This window comes from Phodopus roborovskii, unplaced genomic scaffold (assembly GCF_943737965.1).
Source record: "Phodopus roborovskii unplaced genomic scaffold, PHOROB, whole genome shotgun sequence".
Classification (NCBI taxonomy): domain Eukaryota; kingdom Metazoa; phylum Chordata; class Mammalia; order Rodentia; family Cricetidae; genus Phodopus; species Phodopus roborovskii.
Window position 1 is genome coordinate 22,326,219 of NW_026125397.1, and position 24,474 is coordinate 22,350,692.

General features: G+C 44.4%; 1 protein-coding gene across 1 annotated transcript in view; it reads left to right on the forward strand.

Moving 5' to 3' along the window:
* Window positions 1–24,474, forward strand: part of Lama4 (laminin subunit alpha 4) — a 126,148-nt gene that overhangs the window by 98,776 nt on the left and 2,898 nt on the right. Inside the window, exons 28-37 of the mRNA XM_051175545.1 lie at window positions 779–912; window positions 1,809–1,973; window positions 2,725–2,872; window positions 8,413–8,603; window positions 10,506–10,695; window positions 11,955–12,110; window positions 12,876–13,035; window positions 15,571–15,701; window positions 17,233–17,326; window positions 17,674–17,793. Coding sequence (XP_051031502.1) covers window positions 779–912; window positions 1,809–1,973; window positions 2,725–2,872; window positions 8,413–8,603; window positions 10,506–10,695; window positions 11,955–12,110; window positions 12,876–13,035; window positions 15,571–15,701; window positions 17,233–17,326; window positions 17,674–17,793 — 1,489 coding nt within the window. The remainder of the gene's footprint in view (window positions 1–778; window positions 913–1,808; window positions 1,974–2,724; window positions 2,873–8,412; window positions 8,604–10,505; window positions 10,696–11,954; window positions 12,111–12,875; window positions 13,036–15,570; window positions 15,702–17,232; window positions 17,327–17,673; window positions 17,794–24,474) is intronic.

Genomic DNA, 24,474 nt, shown 5'->3' on the forward strand with positions numbered 1-24,474 from the left:
AGTTGGGGTAGGGTTCACAGACCTCTTCCTCTCATACTAGAATGTTGACGGGCTTGATGTTTTACAGGTCCTGTTGTACAATCACAGGTGCCATGAGCTCATGCGTGTAGATGACACTTTGGCTCCAGACAGTTTTTATACTCTCCCTTGATGGCCCATGAGCCTCATGGGGAGGGGAATGACACAAATGTGCCATGAACTTAGACTCTGAACACTATGACCAGTTGTGAGTTTGAGTTGACTGCCATCCACTGCACAAAGAAACTTCTCTGATGATGTCTGAGAACCATACTAATTGATGGATAGTGAGATAAGAACTCAGAGGGCAGTTAAATACTGTGTCTGTTTAGCAGTACGTTCACCCCGGGACCTGCGAGCTACACAACCAGAGGTTCTTGGTCAGGTTGACAGTACTGGGCATGTGTTTCCTTCTATAGAGCAGGCATTAATTCCACCAGAAAGCAGTTGATTACCTCCATAACATCCATGCCACTATTGCAACATACACATATCTTAGCCTGGAACTCAGCCCTGCCCCTAAAGAGTTTATGGATAGAACTGAAAGAATCTGCAGACTGGTTTGTGGAACCATGTCTACTTTCATGAGCTGCATTAAATAGGAAAACGTGTTTAGGCGTTGCTTTTCACAGAAATTATCCTACTGGCAAATTTTCTGCATGCCCTGAGGTCCTTTAAGGAATACCATCAAGTACATTTTGAAAACATGTCTGGTTTTTATCCTGAGATTCCTACTTCGATACATGTGCTTGTATTTCAGGCTGATGTGTTTTCCATTTCACTGGATAATGGGACTGTCGTCATGGATGTAAAGGGCATCAAGATTAAGTCGGCAGACAAGCAGTACCATGATGGTCTTTCCCACTTTGTCATTACCTCCATCTCACCCGCAAGGTATAGCTCGTGGCTTCCTGTGCGTCCCTTCAGGATCTTCATTTGCAGGGTGTGCTTCTGTCAAAACCGCTGTGGCTTCTAGGTGAAGGAAGTGTTCCAAAAGGTGAAGGAAGGAACAGCTTGCCTTCTTCCCAAAAAGATGCTATTCATTTTCAAGAAATGCCAAAGAAACCATCAGAAACTTGCTTAACAAATGCAGACTCTTTGGTGGTGGGGGGGGTCAATAAAAATATCAGTTTTTGGATCTCTGTACCAGCAGTACACACTGGCGGCATGTACTTATGCCACTTGGTGAACAGAGTGTGGTTCGTTGCACAAGGAAGGGGTTCAGCAAATTCTAGTTGTGTTTAGATTTTGAATCTAAACAGTAACGGATATTACATTTATGACTGCATTTTAAAAGCTCTAACTTCATCTTTTATGTGTATATATATATACACACACACACACACACACACACACACACACACACACACACTGAATTTCTTTTCCGTAAAACCAAATGTTTGAAATAAGACATAAACCTCCGTTGAAGACTACTGCTGCCCTGTCTCCCTGTGTAGATCATCCCCACCAAAAATAAACAGAAGTGTGTTTTTGGCAGACTCTGTTTCTAACCATTAGCCCCAGTGTGCTGTACAATGAAACTGGCCTTGAATAAATCTGATGGCTGCCAGTGGTGTGCTCTGGTTCTCCCTAAAACTCTCAGCATGGAGATTTAAATTCCAACCTCTGTTTGGAGAGCCCGTCTTGCACACAAGTGTATTTAGCCATTTCCTCCCGGGCCTTCTGAGGAATCGTCTTTTCATTAAGGAGAGGCTCCATTTCTGCCCTGTGAGAAACCCTGCCTGTCTGGTGAAAAGCAGTGCTGTGTGTAAAGACTCTTTCCCTTGCAGATATGAACTGGTGGTAGACAAAAGCCGACTTGGGAGTAAGAATCCTACAAAAGCAAAAGCAGAACCGGCTCAAACGAGTGAGAAGAAGTTCTATTTTGGTGGCTCACCCATCAGTCCCCAGTATGCTAATTTCACCGGATGCATAAGCAATGCCTACTTCACCAGGTATCGTGTTTTTCATTGGCGAATGTGCCTGATGGATAACGATCAATACAGTAGGGAAATGTTTACATTAGTAAAGTTGATAACGATTAAATTTACAGTCCTTAGCAGATGGTAATTAAAATTCGTGTGCTTGAGCAACTGACAGACTTGGGATTGTAAGTCTCTTGCCCTTTAATTCCTGTATTCCTGTGCTAAGCAAGCCTTCACTTCTTCATCTGCAAAACCCAGATAGCAAGGGTGCCTGCCAGGTAGGTTTGTCACAGAAACTTAAGAGACAATACTTATTAAGATACTTTGTATATACCTGTAAGATACCTGGTATATAACAAGCTATATAAATATGATACAATCATACCAAAATCCTTGTTCAAAGGGTAAGGCCTTCTTAATTCAATGCCTGACTTTAAGCAAAGCCTCTGATCTAGGTCCTTCAGGGAGGCTCTGGGGACACATGAACAAGCAAGGGAGAAGCTAAACACAGGCCAAGAAACACAGGCATGGCCCTAGTCACCCAGAGAATAGAGGAAAAGATGTGTCGGTCAGAATGTAGAATGCCAGAAAGCTGTGTGAGCTGACCCAACGATAACTGTAGGATTTGTGTTAAGATAGGCAAGGATCTAGCACACAAAGTCAAGATGATGTACACACACACACACACACACACACTTTCACTGCCACAGATTTTCGCCATAATTTTCATTGTATAAGTATGGACAAGCATGTTTAGAGTGACTTTCCCTCTTACACACAGGTTGGACAGAGATGTGGACGTAGAAGATTTCCAGCGGTATTCCGAAAAGGTCCACACGTCACTTTATGAGTGCCCCATTGAGTCGGGGCCATTGTTCCTCCATCACAAGAAAGGGAAAAATTCCCCCAAGCCTAAAACAAATAAACAGGTAATGGCTAATACCCGGCGGAATTCACAGTTGTCCTGTGCTCTGCATTTGCAACTGAGACATTGTTGCTTTGAAGAACCCGCCCTTGCTGACCAGTGAGACCTGGTGGAAGAGGGTTCTTGCTTGCATCAGTCGCTCTGCTTAACAGCTCCTGCACAGGGTTGCTCTCAGAGGAGCTGAGGCAGGTGTTTGTGTGTGTGTGTGTGTGTGTGTGTGTGTGTGTGTGTGTGTGTGTGTAGCACTACAGTTATCTACTATAATCTACTTTCAGGAATAATTTTAAGCCTTTGTCACAGTCATGAAAATCATTAAAGTTTGTTCCCGGAACAGAGGAGAACCCTAGACATTCAATGCCCACATCAGGACTGCACTCATCTCTCAGAATGTGAGGCTCTCTCAGCCTCTTTAGCCCAAGGCCTGCTCTTGTGGAGGTGGCTTCAATTGTGTGAGTTTTCCCTCTTGCCCCTTCTCTACTGGGGTAGCTACCTACAGCATCAGTGTATTAGACTCAGGAATCCCGTGCACAGGTGGATATGAACTGCTTCTTTGATAAACACTGAGCTGTAAAATTTCATCTCTGACCACTGCTCTTCCTTATTTACTTCTGCATGGTATTTGGTTCTGTGACAAATGCAAGCCCCAGGCCCTCCCCATTCTCTCAGTCCAATACCCCCGGCTCCTTCTTGGTGCAGTTTGAGCAGTAATCCATCAATGCTCCTGCTACTGCATGGGCTCCCAAACAGGACTCCTTGCTTCTGCTTTGTCCCCTTAACATCTGTTCTCCACATGGCATCCAGACTCTCATGCATGTAAAACCATACTAGGCACTCCTCTAACCAGTACCCCGACCCCCAGCGCACTCAGAAGCCCGAGTCCCCCCATCCCAGACAGGTCCTGCCTGACCAACACCCCTTTTGCTCATATCTTTCACGTGCTTGCCTCACTGACTCTTCTCCCCCACAACCCACTACCAACACTGGCGGCGTCAGCCCCGCCTCAGAATTTCCATTCAGTCTGTCCTGTCTTCACTTTCACTCATCTGTCAGATACTTGCAGTTCCCGTAGAAACCTGTCATCTACCCAGTGAGACCCACCTTGGCTGCCTACTCAGTACTAAATACTATTCCTATTTTTGCCATTTTCTGGTTGTTCTTTTCCCATAGGGATAAAGTGTGACTACCAAGCTTCATGTAGCTTATGAAGATGTATCTTCAATAGCTACCAAGAAAAACTTGCCACCTCTGTTTTAAATGAATGAATGTATGTTTGTTTGTTTGTTTGAGGCAGGGTTTCTCCATGTAGCCCTGGGTAACCTTTAACTCTCAGAGATCTACCTGCCTCTTCCTACCAAACGCTCTGAGATTAAAGGCGTGTGCCACCACACCCAGCCCTGGTCTGAATTTTTATCAAGGCTGCATTAAAGGGTTTGGATTATAATAATTTATTTCCACAGTCACTTCCTCTGAATGCATAGTTGGATAAATTTTTAGAACAGATTCTAGAGATACAATAACTGGATCAAGGCAAATCATGTTCCTAAAGAGGCAGAACTGATTTTGTATTTCTCCATAGGTCCTTGAGAATACGTGTCTTAAAAAAAAAACTATGTTTCTGACTTAAAGTCTTCTCAGAGTTTTAAGATATGCTTTGAGATGAACTGGGACATTCTCGATTATAACATAATAGTAATCAGTTTGATAGTTTGTTCACTGATAGGGTCCCTGTGGGTATCTGGTCTACCACTCTTTGAGCACAGCGTCAGTTGTGTCCACAGGAAGGAGCTTTCTAGAAAGAATTAAAGCCTCTGCCAAGGAGAGAGGGAGAGAGGGAGAGAGAGAGAGAGAGAGAGAGAGAGAGAGAGAGAGAGAGAGAAAGATACCAGAAGCCCCAGCAAAGGAAGCACCTAGATTCTGTCCAGTCCCCAACTTCCTGTTTGGGCCCCACTCTGCTATGCCCTCTCTTGGACAGCATGAGAAATTCCCTTGTTCTTATCACAATTGCCTCCTTTTTCTTTGCTATTACCTAACTCACATAAAATGGTGATGAATTAAAGTTGATACCACTAGTAGGGTTGTGACTCATGCTCTCAAAGACAGAAATCACCCTGGCAAAGACAAAGTCTCGTGGGGTTCCCTGAGAATTCCCACACATGTGCCGATTGAGACAGAGAGCTGAATGTCTTCATTGTATAGCAGCAGTAAGTAATTCGGTTTTAACTGGTCACTTCATCATTATCAAGAACATATAGCCCAGAAAATTCAGGGTATTTGGGTGTCAGACAGAAAGATATCAGAGGGCATTCAATTTTGCAGCAGAGAAGAAACAGCAAGCTCTTCTACCCATTCTACAAAGCCCCACCCTGGCACAGAGAAAGGCTGGTCCAGTTGATGCAGTCATGGTCCATGCAGCCCTATACTTCCAGTTTAGTTCTTTAACTGACAGAGAAGGAGTGAGATCCCGTCCACTAAAACAGGAGGGTGGAGGAGCCAGAATTGGGGGAAATCCCTATCTCCTAACCCCTCATTTTCCAATGTGAAGTGTGTCTCTTGGGGGCGCCCTCCATGAAACAAGCATGCTAAGGTCCAGACAAGACTAGAATATAGTGAGGACTTGGGAGAACCTCTTTATCAGCATCAGAGACTCTCAACAGCCCCACTTCTGGTCATTCTAGGTAATTATCTGTAGGTCCGAGTGTGGACCCCAAGCTGAAGATACTTATGTGCATTTCCTCCATCAGAAGGGAAGCCTATCCTCTAGTGTGAGTCTCTGCATCCTGTGAACTCTTTGTGAGGGAGGGGAGGGTAGGCTTCCCTTTAGGACACTGTTTGTCTTTGAGCCCCCTTCTCCCTTGCTCCAACTCAGCCCCCACTGGGAGACTCCCCACTGCCAGACTCCTTGGAAGAGCGGCTGCCCTGGGACCAGCCCTGGCACAGCACATCTGCCCTCAATTAGCCACGCACCACATCTGGATTCCAAGGGTAGTTGCAGAAACAGCACTGAGTTTCTTAGAAGTTTCTTTGCTCATATGAGATTAAGAGTTGTATGCCATTCTTTCTAATCGGCGTGGAGTTTCCAGAAACCCTGCACCACTTTGTTCTGCTGGTAGGAAACCTCTTTAGATTCCCAGAACAACGGTAGAAGTTTTGTATGTTTGTTTGTTTGTTTGTTTGTATAAATGTGTGTAGGTCTTACACTTCAGCAGCAGAAGTTCTGGAGAGGGGAAACGAGCACACTCAATAATACTGAACATCTTGCCAGGCTCTCCAGCCCTGCCTGCAGCCAAACATTTCTCCTATCAGCTTCCTGAGTGGATCAGACCCAGCCACTCCCTGTGTGGCTCCTCACTGTCTAAAAGCAAAACTCTACCTCCAGCTCATTTTAAAGACCTTTCTCTCTGTCACCAAGCCGATGCCTAGTTTCTTCTTATAGACCTGTTTCTCCAAACTATCAGTTCTTAAAACCCAACAGTCATCTCTCGCTTTTCTAGTGTTCATTACATAGGACTCATAGAATGCTCACCACACGGCACCCACAGAATACCCACCACACGGCACCCACAAAATACCCACCACACGGCACCCACAGAATACCCACCACACGGCACCCACAAAATACCCACCACATGGCACCCACAGAATACCCACCACACGGCACCCACAGAATACCCACCACACGGCACCCACAGAATGACCACCACACAGCACCCACAGAATGACCACCACACAGTACCCACAGAATACCCACTACACGGTACCCATAGAATACCCACCACACGGCACCCACAAAATACCCACCACACGGCACCCACAGAATACCCACCACACGGCACCCACAAAATACCCACCACATGGCACCCACAGAATACCCACCACACGGCACCCACAGAATACCCACCACACGGCACCCACAGAATGACCACCACACAGCACCCACAGAATGACCACCACACAGTACCCACAGAATACCCACTACACGGTACCCATAGAATACCCACCACACGGCACCCATAGAATACCCACCACACGGCACCCACAGAATACCCACCACAGAGCACCCACCACACAGCACCCACAGAATGCCCACCACACAGCACCCACAGAATACCCACCACACAGCACCCACAGAATGAGCACCACACGGCACCCACAGAATATCCACCACACGGCACCCACAGAATACCCACCACACAGCACCCACAGAATACCCACCACACGGCACCCACAGAATATCCACCACACGGCACCCACAGAATACTCACCACACGGCACCCACAGAGCACCCACCACACGGCACCTACAGAATACCCACCACACGGCACCCACAGAATACCCACTACACGGTACCCACATTGATTTCTTTCATCTCTACCTCTACCTATCCAATAAATATTTGCTTGAGTAGTGAATAAATTATTACATACTTGGCTTTATACTTTTGTTTTGCCTCAGAAATAAACACTAAATAATCATTAAGTATTAGCCAGTAGTTTCACAACACTGCATTGTAGCACCAGTGGTGCAATTTGAATGACACAACAAATCACCAAAGTAAAGGACTATATATTAAAATTTCAAGCTTTTAAAAGATTCATTCATTTTATATGGACGAGTGTTCTGACTCACCCGCATGTCTGTGCTCCATGTAAGGTGTAGCTTTTCCCCACTGGCCTGGGCCCACTATGGCGCCAGCCCCAATTAATACACAGAGACTCTGTATTTGATATAATGCTGTTGGCCAGGTACTAGTTTCTCATCTGCTAGCTCTGTCTTAATTATTAACCCATTTCTGTTAATCTAAGTATTTCCACGTGGTCTCATCTTACCAGAGAGTGGGCCCGGACCTTTGTTCTCCAGTCTCTCCATGCTGACTCCTCCCTACTACTTCCTCGAATCCTCCTATTGGTCAACAGTGCTTTATTCATTAACCAGTATGAGAAACATATTTACAGACTTGGCATCTCCCATCAGCTCCATGTACATACCCAAGGAGATCAGAAGAGGTCATCGGATCTCTTGGAGGTGGACCTGATGATGGCTATGAGCTGGGACTCAAACCCAGGGCCTCTGGAAGTGAAGCCAGTGCTCTTTACCCACCAAGCCATATCTCCAGCCCCAACGCCTTAACTTTTTACACAGCATATATAAGTAATACTGTATTAATGTGATGTTGCGGCTATGTGAAGATTTTATTGATTGATTCTCTCAAGGTCATTTTATTGCCAACTTTCCCATTGGTCACTGTTATTTAAGATGTGATATGTTTAGTTTGAGTGATAGGGCAGTTGTCGCTAAAGCTGTGCTGTGCTTGCTGTTTTACAAACGCAGACTAGAACGCTGGGTCTGCTGACTTGCTGTGTGGTTACTGCTGCTGTCAATTGTGTATGGTGCTAGAAGGGAAAGTAGCGGCTATTTCCGAAGAGAAAACTCACAAGTAATAGCCGCTTGGCTGATTTTTGTATTCCTATTCAGGATAAAGACATTGCACTTTAATTTTGTTACCAGTCGCAACTTTCATCTCTCCATTTCATTTGTTCCCTACAGGGAGAGAAAAATAAGGATGAACCTTCTTCATGGGATCCTGTTGGTTTGAAGTTTCTAGAACGGAAGGCTCAAAGAGATTCTCACTGCCACCTCTCCAGCAGCCCCAGAGCGATAGAACATGCCTATCAATACGGGGGCACGGCCAACAGCCGCCAAGAGTTTGAACACGTGCAAGGAGATTTTGGGGAAAAGTAAAGGAGTGCACTGTCCTTCTAGAAGCTTCATGCCATGCTCCATCCTTGTTTGTCACAGGGCACCTTTCTCCTACCTTTCCTTTCTGTCTTCTTAATGTGTGTGTGTGTGTGTGTGTGTGTGTGAGAGAGAGAGAGAGAGAGAGAGAGAGAGAGAGAGAGAGAGAGTGTAAGTATGTACTAAACAACACATGATTCCTGCCTTCCAAGAAACTGTACTCACACTTTCTCTTCATAAAACAGCACTCTGGAATTTACCAAGGATGCCCGAAGAAGGGGCATCTTAATCAGGGACAGCTCTGAATCGCCCACCAGCTGACTTGATACCACCTGCCCTCCCCCACATAAATTGCATTCAGATTATGAATGAGAATGCGCCCAAACTTCTAGAGCTGAGGAGACACAGGAAATACACTGTTCTTGTACATCTTCGGTCCTCCAGTTGCCTTACACCCCGTTACTTCTTCACAAATCTCTAATGACTCCATGTTATTCGGGATTCATTTTCATAGTGTTTATGCACCCAGCACAAAGAACTAGTGTTTCTTATTCTTCACCAAGGACAGTTAATAAGCATGTCTTAGCCACACTTGGAGCTGAAGTTCTAAGCAGGTTTCTTCACAAACACACATTTCTACAACACCCCCCTGTGGCTGTTCTTGATATGTGTGATATTTGTCTATAATATAGACTCTATACCCTGCCACTGGGAGGGACCTTAGTCTGTGAGTTATGCAATATATAAACAATATTTCTGTGAAATTTTCTCTATGCATGTTTATTACTCATTGCTATTTATTCACAGAGATAAATTAACATGTTCTTTTTTGGTGTTTACTAATTTTATTAGATAGGATTCTCTAGAGCAGTGGTTCTCAACCCATGGGGTCAAGATCCCCTTAAGGGTCAAAAGACCCTTTCACAGGGGTCACCTAACACCACCAAAAAGCAGATGTTTATGTTATGATTCATAATGGTAGCAAAATTACAGTTATGAAGGAGCAGCAAAAATAATTTTATGGTTGGAGGTTATCCATCACAATGAAGACCTGTATTGGGGTCACAGCATTAGGGTCACAGCATTAGGATGGTTGAGAACCACTGATTTAAAGGAACAGAATTGATAGAATAAATATATATAGATAAAAAGAGAATTTGTTAGAGTGACTTACAGGTTGTGGTCTGGCTAGTGAAACAATGGCGGTCTCCCAACAGAAAGGCATAGAACCCAGTAATTAATCCTTCCGCCCATGAGGCTAGTTGTCTCCGCTGGTCTTTGATTTATGCCACAGTCCCAAAGAAGCAGGTTCCAATATCAACAAAGGAATACCTCAGCAGCAGGGTAGATGCACTTGCCAGCCAGACTGAGGGCAAGCGAACAAACAGAAGCTTCCTTCTTCCATTGTAGCAGCCGGCTCCAGAAGGTGTGACCCAGATTTATGGTTTTTCTGACCTCAAAAGATCCAGACTTAGGGTGGGTCTTCCCATCTCAAATAATACAAATAAGAAAAATCCCTCACAGGTGTGCCCAGCTGCTTGGGTTTTAGTTCATTCCAGACATAGTCAAATTGACAACCAAGGCTAGCCAAGACACCATAATGTCCATAAACAAAACAAGACTTTGTTAGATGTGTAACAGACCTCTAGAGAAAGGTAAAGATGCACATGCATGGAGTCCCCTGGGCCTGAAGCTTCTAAAATAGATCTAGAGAAGAGTTTGCATTTTTGAAGTAACCATGCCTACCTGATAAAATTCATCAACTTGTAGTCAGTCAGGGATGATTTCATTAGAGTGAAGCTGTTTGGGACTGGACAGAATGCCCATCCTGCCTTGAAATTTCATTTGAAATATTGTTCTGAGTCTCACTTTTTACACATGGCGGCTTCTCTTTTCCTTTACAGAGCTCAGTTTGCCATTCGTCTGAAAACCCGTTCCTCACACGGGATGATATTCTACGTCTCGGACCAGGAAGAGAATAATTTCATGACTCTATTCTTGGCTCATGGCCGCTTGGTCTTCATGTTTAATGTTGGCCACAAGAAACTGAAGATTAGGAGCCAGGAGAAATACAATGATGGACTATGGCATGATGTAAGTTGAGTGCAGAGAACAGCACCATCAGCAAATGTCAGTCACTGCTGGGAAATTAGGGCTGATTCCACATGACTGGCCTGATAGAAATAACCCTGTTCAAATTCTCAGGCTGTGCAGAGTTCAATTTTAAGAATTTATTGGTTGCTTATTTTAAAAAGTCTTGAAGCATATATTTAAATAATCGCAAGCTAACTGTGACTATTTTAACCAGAGTCCCAGTAATCAGCATGGGCTAAAGTTCGGTTTCTAATGATTTTTTTCCTTTTTCACCTCTCACCAGTAGACTAGGTTCATAATTTTAGCAAATACCACTGTATTTCTTTCAAAAAGTAATCTACGGGAGATATGAAGTGAGTAAACCACTTGGAGGACAGGTTCTTCCAGTGGGGGAGTACTAAATACTGGAGGTATTTACTCTTGTAAACCCACAAGAGTACACTGTAGCGTTAACTGTAGAATGTGGCTGGCTGAAGAAGGATTTTTTCTTTGGACCACCAACTCACAAATAACGACAAGGAGACTTACTATTAATTATAAAAGTCTGGCCTTAGCTTAGGCTTGCCCCTAACTAGTTTTTATAACTTAAATTAACTCATCTTTTTTAAATCTATGCTCTGTTGGGTGGCTCGTCACCTCATCTCTCAATACGGCCCATCCTGCTTCCTATGAGCTGGCCGGAGTCTCCTCTTTCTTCCTCCCAAGATCTCTCTCTGCCCGGAAGTCCCGCCTATCTCTCCTGCCTAGCTATTGGCTGTTAGGCATTTCATCACACGGATCACAGCAATACACCTTTACACAGCGTACAAGTATCCCACAGCAGCTGGTTAGTTAGGCGGAGCTTCCTAAAGAACCCTGCCAAAAATAAAGCCTGTACTCAGAGATGAAACCTACAGCTTGAAGTCATTCAATCTAGAGATAAGAAAACAGGTGAACACTTACTCTAATTCTTGAAGTGTTAAACCCAAGGAGAGCCAGGGGGAAAAAAATACCAGAATACATAAGGAGACCTAGAGACAGTTGATAATAAAGGTGCCTGCTCTGTGACAAAGAATCAAGGAATAAAGTTTCTGACACTCCACAAACAAGATATCCAAAAGCCTACCAAGAAGAATTAAGAAGGCTGAGACCTTCAGAGATGTGTTCACTTTTTTAAGAACTTTCTGTACCTTCCAGCAGCACTGCAATACCAGGGTTAGGAGAGTAGACAAAACAACCTTCCCTCATCGCTAAGCCGGGCTATTCTCCTCTCTATCCAGGTGATATTTATTCGGGAAAGGAGCAGCGGCCGACTGGTCATTGATGGTCTACGAGTCCTAGAAGAAAGCCTTCCTCCAAGTGGGGCTGCTTGGAAAATCAAGGGTCCCATTTATTTGGGAGGAGTGGCTCCTGGAAGGGCTGTGAAAAACATCCAGGTAAGCCAGCTGAGGCGAGACTGAGTGGCTGACCCTTGAACCGGAGTCCTCATTTCAGAGAGCAGGAAGCTAGCAAAAATGAAGGGGGTTTTGCAGAAGCATCCTAGGCTGTCCCACGGGCTTCCTGTCTGCCCTGGGCATCACAAAGTCAGCTGTCACCTTTTGATTTTAAACTATAAGTGAGATGAAAGAGTCCTGGCAGGACATGAAACTTAGTCTCTAGGGCGTCTCGTTAGTTCTGCAAGTACCTATAGTTTTAATGTAAAGCTACGCCAAGACCAGAGAAAAAATGATCCCATTAGATTACAGAGTGGGAAAAACAAAACAAAACAAAAACCTTCAGCTCATCTAAATCCATTTCCTTTTTTTTTTTTTTTTTTCTTTCTCATACAATTTTTAAATATACAAAGAATGTGGGCATAAGTGGAAGAATTGAGGCTACAAGAAATATTTTTTGTGAACTGAATTGTAACCATTACACGTTTTAAAAATGATTTTCAGTGAAAGGGATGTATCAAAAGAGTTAGATTTGATTATTTTATCGAAGCCTATGGAAACATTTCCATTGCTTAATTGCTACACACAACATACAAAATTCTAGCTTCGGTGAATTAGCTAAAAGTTAATTACCTGGAGCAATATCGATCACTGGGGAAGGTAAAATGAACAAGGGGTGTCTCTCCCTCTCAAGACTCAGGGGTTTGCTTTCCCATGGGGCATCTAGTGCTGGCTGAGGGGATTTTAAATGACCTCGTCTTCTTTCAGATTAACTCGGTGTACAGTTTCAGCGGCTGCCTTGGCAATCTGCAGCTCAATGGCGCCTCTATCACCTCTGCCTCCCAAACATTTAGTGTGACCCCGTGCTTTGAAGGGCCGATGGAAACAGGAACCTACTTTTCAACAGAAGGAGGCTATGTGGTTCTAGGTAATGTGACTGCTCTGGTGTGATTACAGTTGGCCCCGCCTAAACCCGAGCTAAAGCTAGCTCCACAGTGCAACACATCCAGAATGGGGGCGCGTGAGAGGTAATTCAGTCATTAGAGAGGTGCGTGCTCTTCCGTGTGGGAGTTCTCACTCTCTGAAGACTGCATTGTTCACCTTCTGACTGAGCTGTTATAAAGAAAGCCTGGTCCCTCTCCTCCCTTTCCCTGTGCGCACATCCACACACACTTTCACTTCTGCAGCAAAAGCCTCGACAGATGCTGCCGCCATACTCCTTTACTTCCCAGCCTCTGGGACTGTGAGCTAAACAAACCTCCTTTCTTTATAAGCCAACCAATGGCAGGTACCCTATTAGAGCCACGTAACAGATGAAGACAACGATGTCTGCAGACAGCATGAATCCTGAAATGCTTTCTTCCCAGAGATCTTGACAGGGAATTTTAAGCCAAAGTTAAAATTTAATAATGCCAACCTTATCCCTGTAATGTCCCTCATCCCTGCATGGTCCCTCTTTCTCAGGGACCAGTGTTATCCCATTTACTGTTTCAAACCAACCCTTGTTGCTTTCATCAGCCAAACTTCTGAGTGCAGCCCATCTTGACACAGAACTTTCTGCACTGTCCTGTGACCTGGTCTACATCAGCTCTTGGCCACCTTCTTCCTCTTAGTTTTCTTGTTTGTCAGTGTGAACTATTGTCCCCCACTGAGAGAAATTACTCTGCCTCCCCCTGCTCTGAAACCCTGGTACAACACTGTCCTTCAGAGATCTTATTCTGAAGATTTTCTCATGCACTCAGCAGCTTTTACTACACAGCACCTGTAGGGCAGTCTAGGTGTGGGTGATGGATTGTAACAGTTCCAAAAACAAAAGGAGACTATACCCAGCCTCCGTCTAACCCACAGCAATAAGCATGCTCCACATATAAGGGATTAACCCTTCTTAATGATCTGATCCCTTAATGGATTTGAGAAAACAACCACTAGGGATTTTGCACAACCTCTGATAAAGAAACACTTTCTTAAACAACCACTCGAGTTTTGTGGGATGTGACTAGAGGCAGTTGCCCCTGTCTGCCTCAGGATTTGCTTTCCCTCCCTGCCCATTCCCATTTACTCCTACTAAAACACAGACTTGAGTTTCTTGGTCTTTAAAGAATTCTGAAGGTTGGACAATTTGAAATGTATAGTTTATGCCCTGTTCCTTGGAGGGCTGGGCATGATGGTGCACACCTTTAACGCCAGCCTTCTCAGGATCTCCATGAGTTAGAGGCCAGCCTGGTCTGCAGCAAGTTCCGGGCCAGCTAGGGCTACACAGAGAGACCCTGACTAAAAACAAGAAGAAAGAAAAAAATGTATTGGGAAAATAAAATTTTGAGATTTTTATGAAGAAATACATCAGGTCGACGCTATTAAAATGCCTAGGTTTGCAATGAGCCTTTAATTCCTGTATATGTATGGGGGTCTTGGGGGTGCACATGAGTGCAGAAGAGTTACAGATGGTCCGAGCTGCCCAGTGCTGGTGCCAGAGCTGAACTCAGACCCTCTGAAGGGTAGCGCATCTCTCCCTCCCCACAGCTATTCTTTTCCCTTTTTCTTTTTTCAAGATTTATTTTATGTGTCTGAGTGTGCACCAGATGCATGCCTGGTGTCCGCAGATTCCAGAAAAGGTGCTGGGTCCCTTGGGATTAGATGATTGTGAGTGCTAAGTGCATGCTGGGAATTGAACCCAGATCTTCTGAAAGAGCAGCCATTGCTCTTAATCACTGAAACCTCTCTCCTCCAGCCCTACCCGACTATTCTTAATAAGCAATGCCTTAGGTCACCACAGTAACAGTTTATGAACACTAGCACCAGTTAATTTGGGGGCTAAAATTGTTTTTAAAATACAGTTCATCAGACCTCTTCAATGGCTGCAATATAACATCTATCCTCCATATTTGCATCCTGGGGCCCTTCTAGGCAGGGCTCCCTGCTTTCCATGTGGAACCAGTTAGGCATACCCATAGCACCATCCAGAGACACTTCATTGGGCTCTCCAAGTTTTTCAGCCTCTGTGCAAGGCTTCAAATTATAGTCTCTGCCCAGACTTTCCTGCCCTCCCGTTTTTTTTAATTTTGTATGTGTGATATGTGTCTTCAGATTCCATCCTTTGCCCACATTGTCCTGCCCTTCTCACTTTTATTTATCACTGTGTGTGTGTGTGTCTGTGTGTGTGTGTGTGTGTGTGTGTGTGTGTTAGATGTACTACTATGTGTGGGGGGCACGTGACATGTGTGAGATTGCACTTGGTCCTTCCCTCACACCTTTACATGTGTCAGATTGGCTGGCTTGTACAGCAAGTACTCTACCTACTAGCCATCCTACCAGCTTCTGCGCTATCTTAAAACAATAAATGGTTCTGCTAGCTGGAATGCCACTGTGCTGAACGTTTAGTGTGTTGTCCTCACAGAATCACGCCATAGCTAGAACATTTATTTTTTTTTTTTCTCTTCTTGGTAATTTCTATTCCTCTCTGCAGATGAGTCTTTCAATATTGGATTAAAGTTTGAAATAGCATTTGAAATCCGTCCCCGGAGCAGTTCTGGAACCCTTGTCCACGGCCACAGTGTCAATGGAGAATACCTGAATGTGCACATTAAAAATGGGCAGGTAGTGTCCCGAGAATCGCCGGTCTATCCCGTCTAGCCTTGAGCGCTGATGTAAATCAGCAAATTCACAGATTTGTTCCATCAACCTTTCTAATGGGAGAAAGAGGAAATTCAACATGAGATTTAAGTGTGTGTGATGCATGTGTTCACACTCATGCACTGGGAGCTGATTAGAACAGACACATGAAAACATGTCAAAGCTATCAAAACATTACCAGTAACAGCTTGACATTTTAATAAAAAAATTACAAGAAGACTTTTCAGGAAATAGGTCAAAGTACATCCACTTTCTAGCATCCACAGATGTGAAAGCATCTTTTTAAATACTTAAATATTTATCACAGATGTGTGTATACATACATACATACATACATATTGTTCTCAGTTACTAGAAGTTTGTATTAATTATAGTTAAACACCACATTCCACCCTAAGATATTACTAAAGAATTCAGGAAGATGTTCAAATAAGTTTAAAGGAAAAGAATGTTTACCACTATGCCTCAAATTTAAAATAACTAAGTTTTCTTTGGGTGCTAATGTATTCAATTAAGGCATAAAAAGTAAAAAAATTTTCATAGGGTCCTGAAATGAATCCCCAACATATTTGTGTGTGTGTATATATACATATATATATATATATAATATATGTGTATATAATACAATATGTGTATGTAATATGTATATGTAATGATATATTGTATGCATATGTAATGTATTATGTGTTATGTGTGTTGTGTGTTGTTATAGTTATATATCATATATTACATGTGCATGTTGTATTATATGCATTATATATTAGTGTTATATATTAGTATATTATATATACCACATATGTTGTACATTTTAGTTACTCTAAAAGATTTCTGAGTGAATTGACTCAGGCCTCCTATCATATCAAGGTTGTATATAGTTATTATCACTCTTATTTTATGTTTGAGAAAAAAGTGGCAGGGATTAGATAAACAGAAGCTATGCCATTTGGCTTGAAAGTCCATTCTTTTCGACAGTATCTTTTATTTTTCCATCTCTGATTGAAAAAAATTCATTCACTGTGTTTTGATCATGATGTTTTCCCTCAGCTTCTCCCAGATTCTTCCTACACCCAATTTTGTGTTGTTCTCCCTATTAAAACATGAAGAAAAAAAAAAACAAGCAAACAAAAGATCACAGAGACAAAAAAAAAATTGAGAGAGATTATCCACAAAGTACACTGAGTTTGTTTTGCACTCCTGCTTTGTACACACAGAGCATGCTCTATTAACTCGGTAAAATTGTTCTATTACAGTTTTTTCCATTCCTCTATGTTATCCCCAGTAGGATAATTTTGTTCTCTCTCCAAAGATTTGAACTATTTTAACTCGGACTCTTTCTATCACCTGTAAAAGAGTGACCCCTTGTGTTCACATTGCAAATGTAATCGTGCATGGGTATTTTCTCAGAGTACTGCTTCTCTGTGGAGTTAGTTATGAAGTTCAGCTTTACCAGGATAACGAGAAACTTAGCTATCTATCACGTGCCCCCTCTGCACAGGTCATAGTGAAAGTCAACAGCGGCGTCAGAGACTTCTCTACCTCAGTGACTCCCAAGCAGAATCTCTGTGACGGCAGATGGCACCGAGTCACAGGTGAGTGCAAGCCTGAGACCACACAGCACATGGGGGTGGATGCGGCCTTCTACGACACCTAAAAGATGGCAAGAAAGGAGAGTGGTGTCACCAGACTAGTGCATGAATATGAATGCTGCTAGAATACAAGACATGGAAATTTTGGAGCAAAAGCCAAGTAGAGGTGTATTCTAATACTCCCCCTTGCTAAGGAAATGTCACCACAGTGACTCGATTAGATATGCTTAGACATTGTTGCTGTTTCCAATGATGGAGAAGTACAGGATTTTCTTTTTTTATTCTGGAATGTACTGGTGTTGTGAGAATACCCCAGGACCAAGATGACCAGTCTTTCTCCTGTCTCTCAGTTATTAGAGATTCAAACGTGGTTCAGTTGGACGTGGATTCCGAAGTGAACCACGTGGTCGGACCATTGAATCCAAAGGCAGCTGATCACAGGGAGCCTGTGTTTGTTGGAGGTGTTCCAGGTAAGCATTTCCCAGAAGGGACAGGCTTCCAACGAGGAAAGCCCACTATTCCTCCGTTCTCTGTCCTGGCCTTGATTCTGAAAGGTGGTGTCTCATGTCAGTTCTATTTCTCCTCATCGCTTCCTTCCTAGAAATCGGTATAACTTTAACGAGTGTGCAGGTTTCCAGCACACAGGATTAAATTAACAAAGCATGTGCCTGTCCCCTCTGTGCCCTTGCCCCTGGTCTCCCTGTGCCATCTGAGACTGACGTTCTTTAACATTCAGGGATGCTGTCTTTGCCCCAGGCTTTCCCACAAGCCCCCAGGAAATGAATTTCTAGTGAAGGTTGCCCTTCCTTTTTCCTCTAGTACCTTTCCAAGTAACAATTTCTCCTGCCCGTCCACCCTAGTTCCTTATTGATCATCTGGACTTGGCTTTTCCTTCCATCTTTCATCCCTACATACAATACCACTGTACACACAGTACCACTGTACACACAGTACCACACTGTACACAGTACCACACTGTACACACAGTACCGCTGTACACACAGTACCACACTGTACACACAGCACCACTGTACACACAGTACCACACTGTACACACAGTACACACTGTACACACAGTACCACTGTACACACAGTACCACTGTACACACAGTACCACACTGTACACACAGTACCACTGTACACACAGTACCACACTGTACACACAGTACACACTGTACACACAGTACCACACTGTACACACAGTACCACTGTATACACAGTACCACACTGTACACACAGTACCACTGTATACACAGTACCACACTGTACACACAGTACACACTGTACACACAGTACACACTGTACACACAGTACCACTGTACACACAGTACCACTGTACACACAGTACCACACTGTACACACAGTACCACAGTACACACAGTACCACAGTACACACAGTACCACACTGTACACACAGTACCACACTGTACACACAGTACCACTGTACACACAGTACCACACTGTACACACAGTACCACAGTACACACAGTACCACACTGTACACACAGTACCACACTGTACACACAGTACCACACTGTACACACAGTACCACTGTACACACAGTACCACTGTACACACAGTACCACACTGTACACACAGTACACACTGTACACACAGTACCACACTGTACACACAGTACCACTGTACACACAGTACCACTGTACACACAGTACCACACTGTACACACAGTACCACTGTACACACTGTACCACACTGTACACACAGTACCACACTGTACACACAGTACCACTGTACACACAGTACACACTGTACACACAGTACCACACTGTACACACAGTACCACTGTACACACAGTACCACACTGTACACACAGTACCACACTGTACACACAGTACCACTGTACACACAGTACCACACTGTACACACAGTACACACTGTACACACAGTACCACTGTACACACAGTACCACACTGTACACACAGTACACACTGTACACACAGTACACACTGTACACACAGTACCACACTGTACACACAGTACCACACTGTACACACAGTACCACACTGTACACACAGTACCACTGTACACACAGTACCACACTGTACACACAGTACCACACTGTACACACAGTACCACACTGTACACACAGTACCACTGTACACACAGTACCACTGTACACACAGTACCACACTGTACACACAGTACCACACTGTACACACAGTACCGCTGTACACACAGTACCACACTGTACACACAGTACCACACTGTACACACAGTACCACTGTACACACAGTACCACACTGTACACACAGTACCACACTGTACACACAGTACCACTGTATACACAGTACACACTGTACACACAGTACACACTGTACACACAGTACACACTGTACACACAGTACCACACTGTACACACAGTACCACAGTACACACAGTACACACTGTACACACAGTACCACACTGTACACACAGTACACACTGTACACACAGTACACACTGTACACACAGTACCACACTGTACACACAGTACCACTGTACACACAGTACACACTGTACACACAGTACACACTGTACACACAGTACCACAGTACACACAGTACACACTGTACACACAGTACCACACTGTACACACAGTACACACTGTACACACAGTACCACACTGTACACACAGTACCACTGTACACACAGTACCACTGTACACACAGTACCACTGTACACACAGTACCACAGTACACACAGTACCACACTGTACACACAGTACACACTGTACACACAGTACACACTGTACACACAGTACCACACTGTACACACAGTACCACACTGTACACACAGTACCACACTGTACACACAGCACCACTGTACACACAGTACCACTGTATACACAGTACCACTGTACACACAGTACCACTGTACACACAGTACCACTGTACACACAGTACACACTGTACACACAGTACCACACTGTACACACAGTACCACTGTACACACAGTACCACTGTACACACAGTACCACTGTACACACAGTACCACACTGTACACACAGTACCACACTGTACACACAGTACCACTGTACACACAGTACCACACTGTACACACAGTACCACAGTACACACAGTACCACTGTACACACAGTACACACTGTACACACAGTACACACTGTACACACAGTACACACTGTACACACAGTACCGCTGTACACACAGTACCACTGTACACACAGTACACACTGTACACACAGTACACACTGTACACACAGTACCACTGTACACACAGTACCACACTGTACACACAGTACACACTGTACACACAGTACCACACTGTACACACAGTACCACACTGTACACACAGTACCACACTGTACACACAGTACACACTGTACACACAGTACCGCTGTACACACAGTACCACTGTACACACAGTACACACTGTACACACAGTACACACTGTACACACAGTACCACTGTACACACAGTACCACACTGTACACACAGTACACACTGTACACACAGTACCACACTGTACACACAGTACACACTGTACACACAGTACCACTGTACACACAGTACCACACTGTACACACAGTACACACTGTACACACAGTACCACACTGTACACACAGTACCACACTGTACACACAGTACCACTGTACACACAGTACCACACTGTACACACAGTACACACTGTACACACAGTACACACTGTACACACAGTACCACACTGTACACACAGTACCACACTGTACACACAGTACCACACTGTACACACAGTACCACTGTACACACAGTACACACTGTACACACAGTACCACACTGTACACACAGTACACACTGTACACACAGTACCACACTGTACACACAGTACCACTGTACACACAGTACCACACTGTACACACAGTACCACACTGTACACACAGTACCACACTGTACACACAGTACCACTGTACACACAGTACACACTGTACACACAGTACCACACTGTACACACAGTACACACTGTACACACAGTACCACACTGTACACACAGTACCACTGTACACACAGTACCACACTGTACACACAGTACCACACTGTACACACAGTACCACACTGTACACACAGTACCACACTGTACACACAGTACCACTGTACACACAGTACCACTGTACACACAGTACCACACTGTACACACAGTACCACTGTACACACAGTACACACTGTACACACAGTACCACACTGTACACACAGTACACACTGTACACACAGCACCACTGTACACACAGTACCACTGTACACACAGTACCACACTGTACACACAGTACCACACTGTACACACAGTACCACTGTACACACAGTACCACTGTACACACAGTACCACTGTACACACAGTACACACTGTACACACAGTACCGCTGTACACACAGTACCACACTGTACACACAGTACCACACTGTACACACAGTACCACACTGTACACACAGTACACACTGTACACACAGTACCACTGTACACACAGTACCACACTGTACACACAGTACCACACTGTACACACAGTACCACTGTACACACAGTACCACTGTACACACAGTACCACACTGTACACACAGTACCACTGTACACACAGTACCACTGTACACACAGTACCACTGTACACACAGTACCACAGTACACACAGTACCACACTGTACACACAGTACCACTGTATACACAGTACCACACTGTACACACAGTACCACTGTACACACAGTACCACACTGTACACACAGTACCACACTGTACACACAGTACCACACTGTACACACAGTACCACTGTACACACAGTACACACTGTACACACAGTACCACTGTACACACAGTACCACACTGTACACACAGTACCACAGTACACACAGTACCACTGTACACACAGTACCACAGTACACACAGTACCACACTGTACACACAGTACACACTGTACACACAGTACCACTGTACACACAGTACCACTGTACACACAGTACCACACTGTACACACAGTACCACTGTACACACAGTACCACTGTACACACAGTACCACTGTACACACAGTACACACTGTACACACAGTACCACACTGTACACACAGTACACACTGTACACACAGTACCACTGTACACACAGTACCACTGTACACACAGTACCACAGTACACACAGTACCACAGTACACACAGTACCACACTGTACACACAGTACCACTGTATACACAGTACCACTGTACACACAGTACACACTGTACACACAGTACCACAGTACACACAGTACCACACTGTACACACAGTACCACAGTACACACAGTACCACTGTACACACAGTACACACTGTACACACAGTACCACACTGTACACACAGTACACACTGTACACACAGTACCACACTGTACACACAGTACCACACTGTACACACAGTACCACACTGTACACACAGTACCACTGTACACACAGTACCACACTGTACACACAGTACACACTGTACACACAGTACCACACTGTACACACAGTACACACTGTACACACAGTACACACTGTACACACAGTACCACACTGTACACACAGTACCACACTGTACACACAGTACCACACTGTACACACAGTACCACTGTACACACAGTACACACTGTACACACAGTACACACTGTACACACAGTACCACTGTACACACAGTACCACACTGTACACACAGTACCACTGTACACACAGTACCACTGTACACACAGTACCACACTGTACACACAGTACCACACTGTACACACAGTACCACACTGTACACACAGTACCACTGTACACACAGTACCACACTGTACACACAGTACCACTGTACACACAGTACCACTGTACACACAGTACCACACTGTACACACAGTACCACTGTACACACAGTACCACACTGTACACACAGTACCACACTGTACACACAGTACCACTGTACACACAGTACCACTGTACACACAGTACCACACTGTACACACAGTACACACTGTACACACAGTACCACTGTACACACAGTACCACACTGTACACACAGTACCACTGTACACACAGTACCACTGTACACACAGTACCACACTGTACACACAGTACCACTGTACACACAGTACCACACTGTACACACAGTACCACTGTACACACAGTACCACTGTACACACAGTACCACACTGTACACACAGTACCACTGTACACACAGTACCACACTGTACACACAGTACCACACTGTACACACAGTACCACTGTACACACAGTACCACTGTACACACAGTACCACACTGTACACACAGTACCACTGTACACACAGTACACACTGTACACACAGTACCACTGTACACACAGTACCACACTGTACACACAGTACCACTGTACACACAGTACACACTGTACACACAGTACCACACTGTACACACAGTACACACTGTACACACAGTACCACTGTACACACAGTACCACACTGTACACACAGTACCACTGTACACACAGTACACACTGTACACACAGTACACACTGTACACACAGTACCACTGTACACACAGTACACACTGTACACACAGTACCACACTGTACACACAGTACACACTGTACACACAGTACCACACTGTACACACAGTACCACACTGTACACACAGTACCACACTGTACACACAGTACCACAGTACACACAGTACCACACTGTACACACAGTACACACTGTACACACAGTACCACACTGTACACACAGTACCACACTGTACACACAGTACCACACTGTACACACAGTACCACAGTACACACAGTACCACTGTACACACAGTACCACACTGTACACACAGTACCACACTGTACACACAGTACACACTGTACACACAGTACCACTGTACACACAGTACACACTGTACACACAGTACCACACTGTACACACAGTACCACTGTACACACAGTACCACAGTACACACAGTACCACTGTACACACAGTACCACAGTGTACACACAGTACACACTGTACACACAGCACCACTGTACACACAGTACACACTGTACACACAGTACCACACTGTACACACAGTACACACTGTACACACAGTACCACACTGTACACACAGTACCACACTGTACACACAGTACCACACTGTACACACAGCACCACTGTACACACAGTACCACACTGTACACACAGTACCACAGTACACACAGTACCACAGTACACACAGTACCACACTGTACACACAG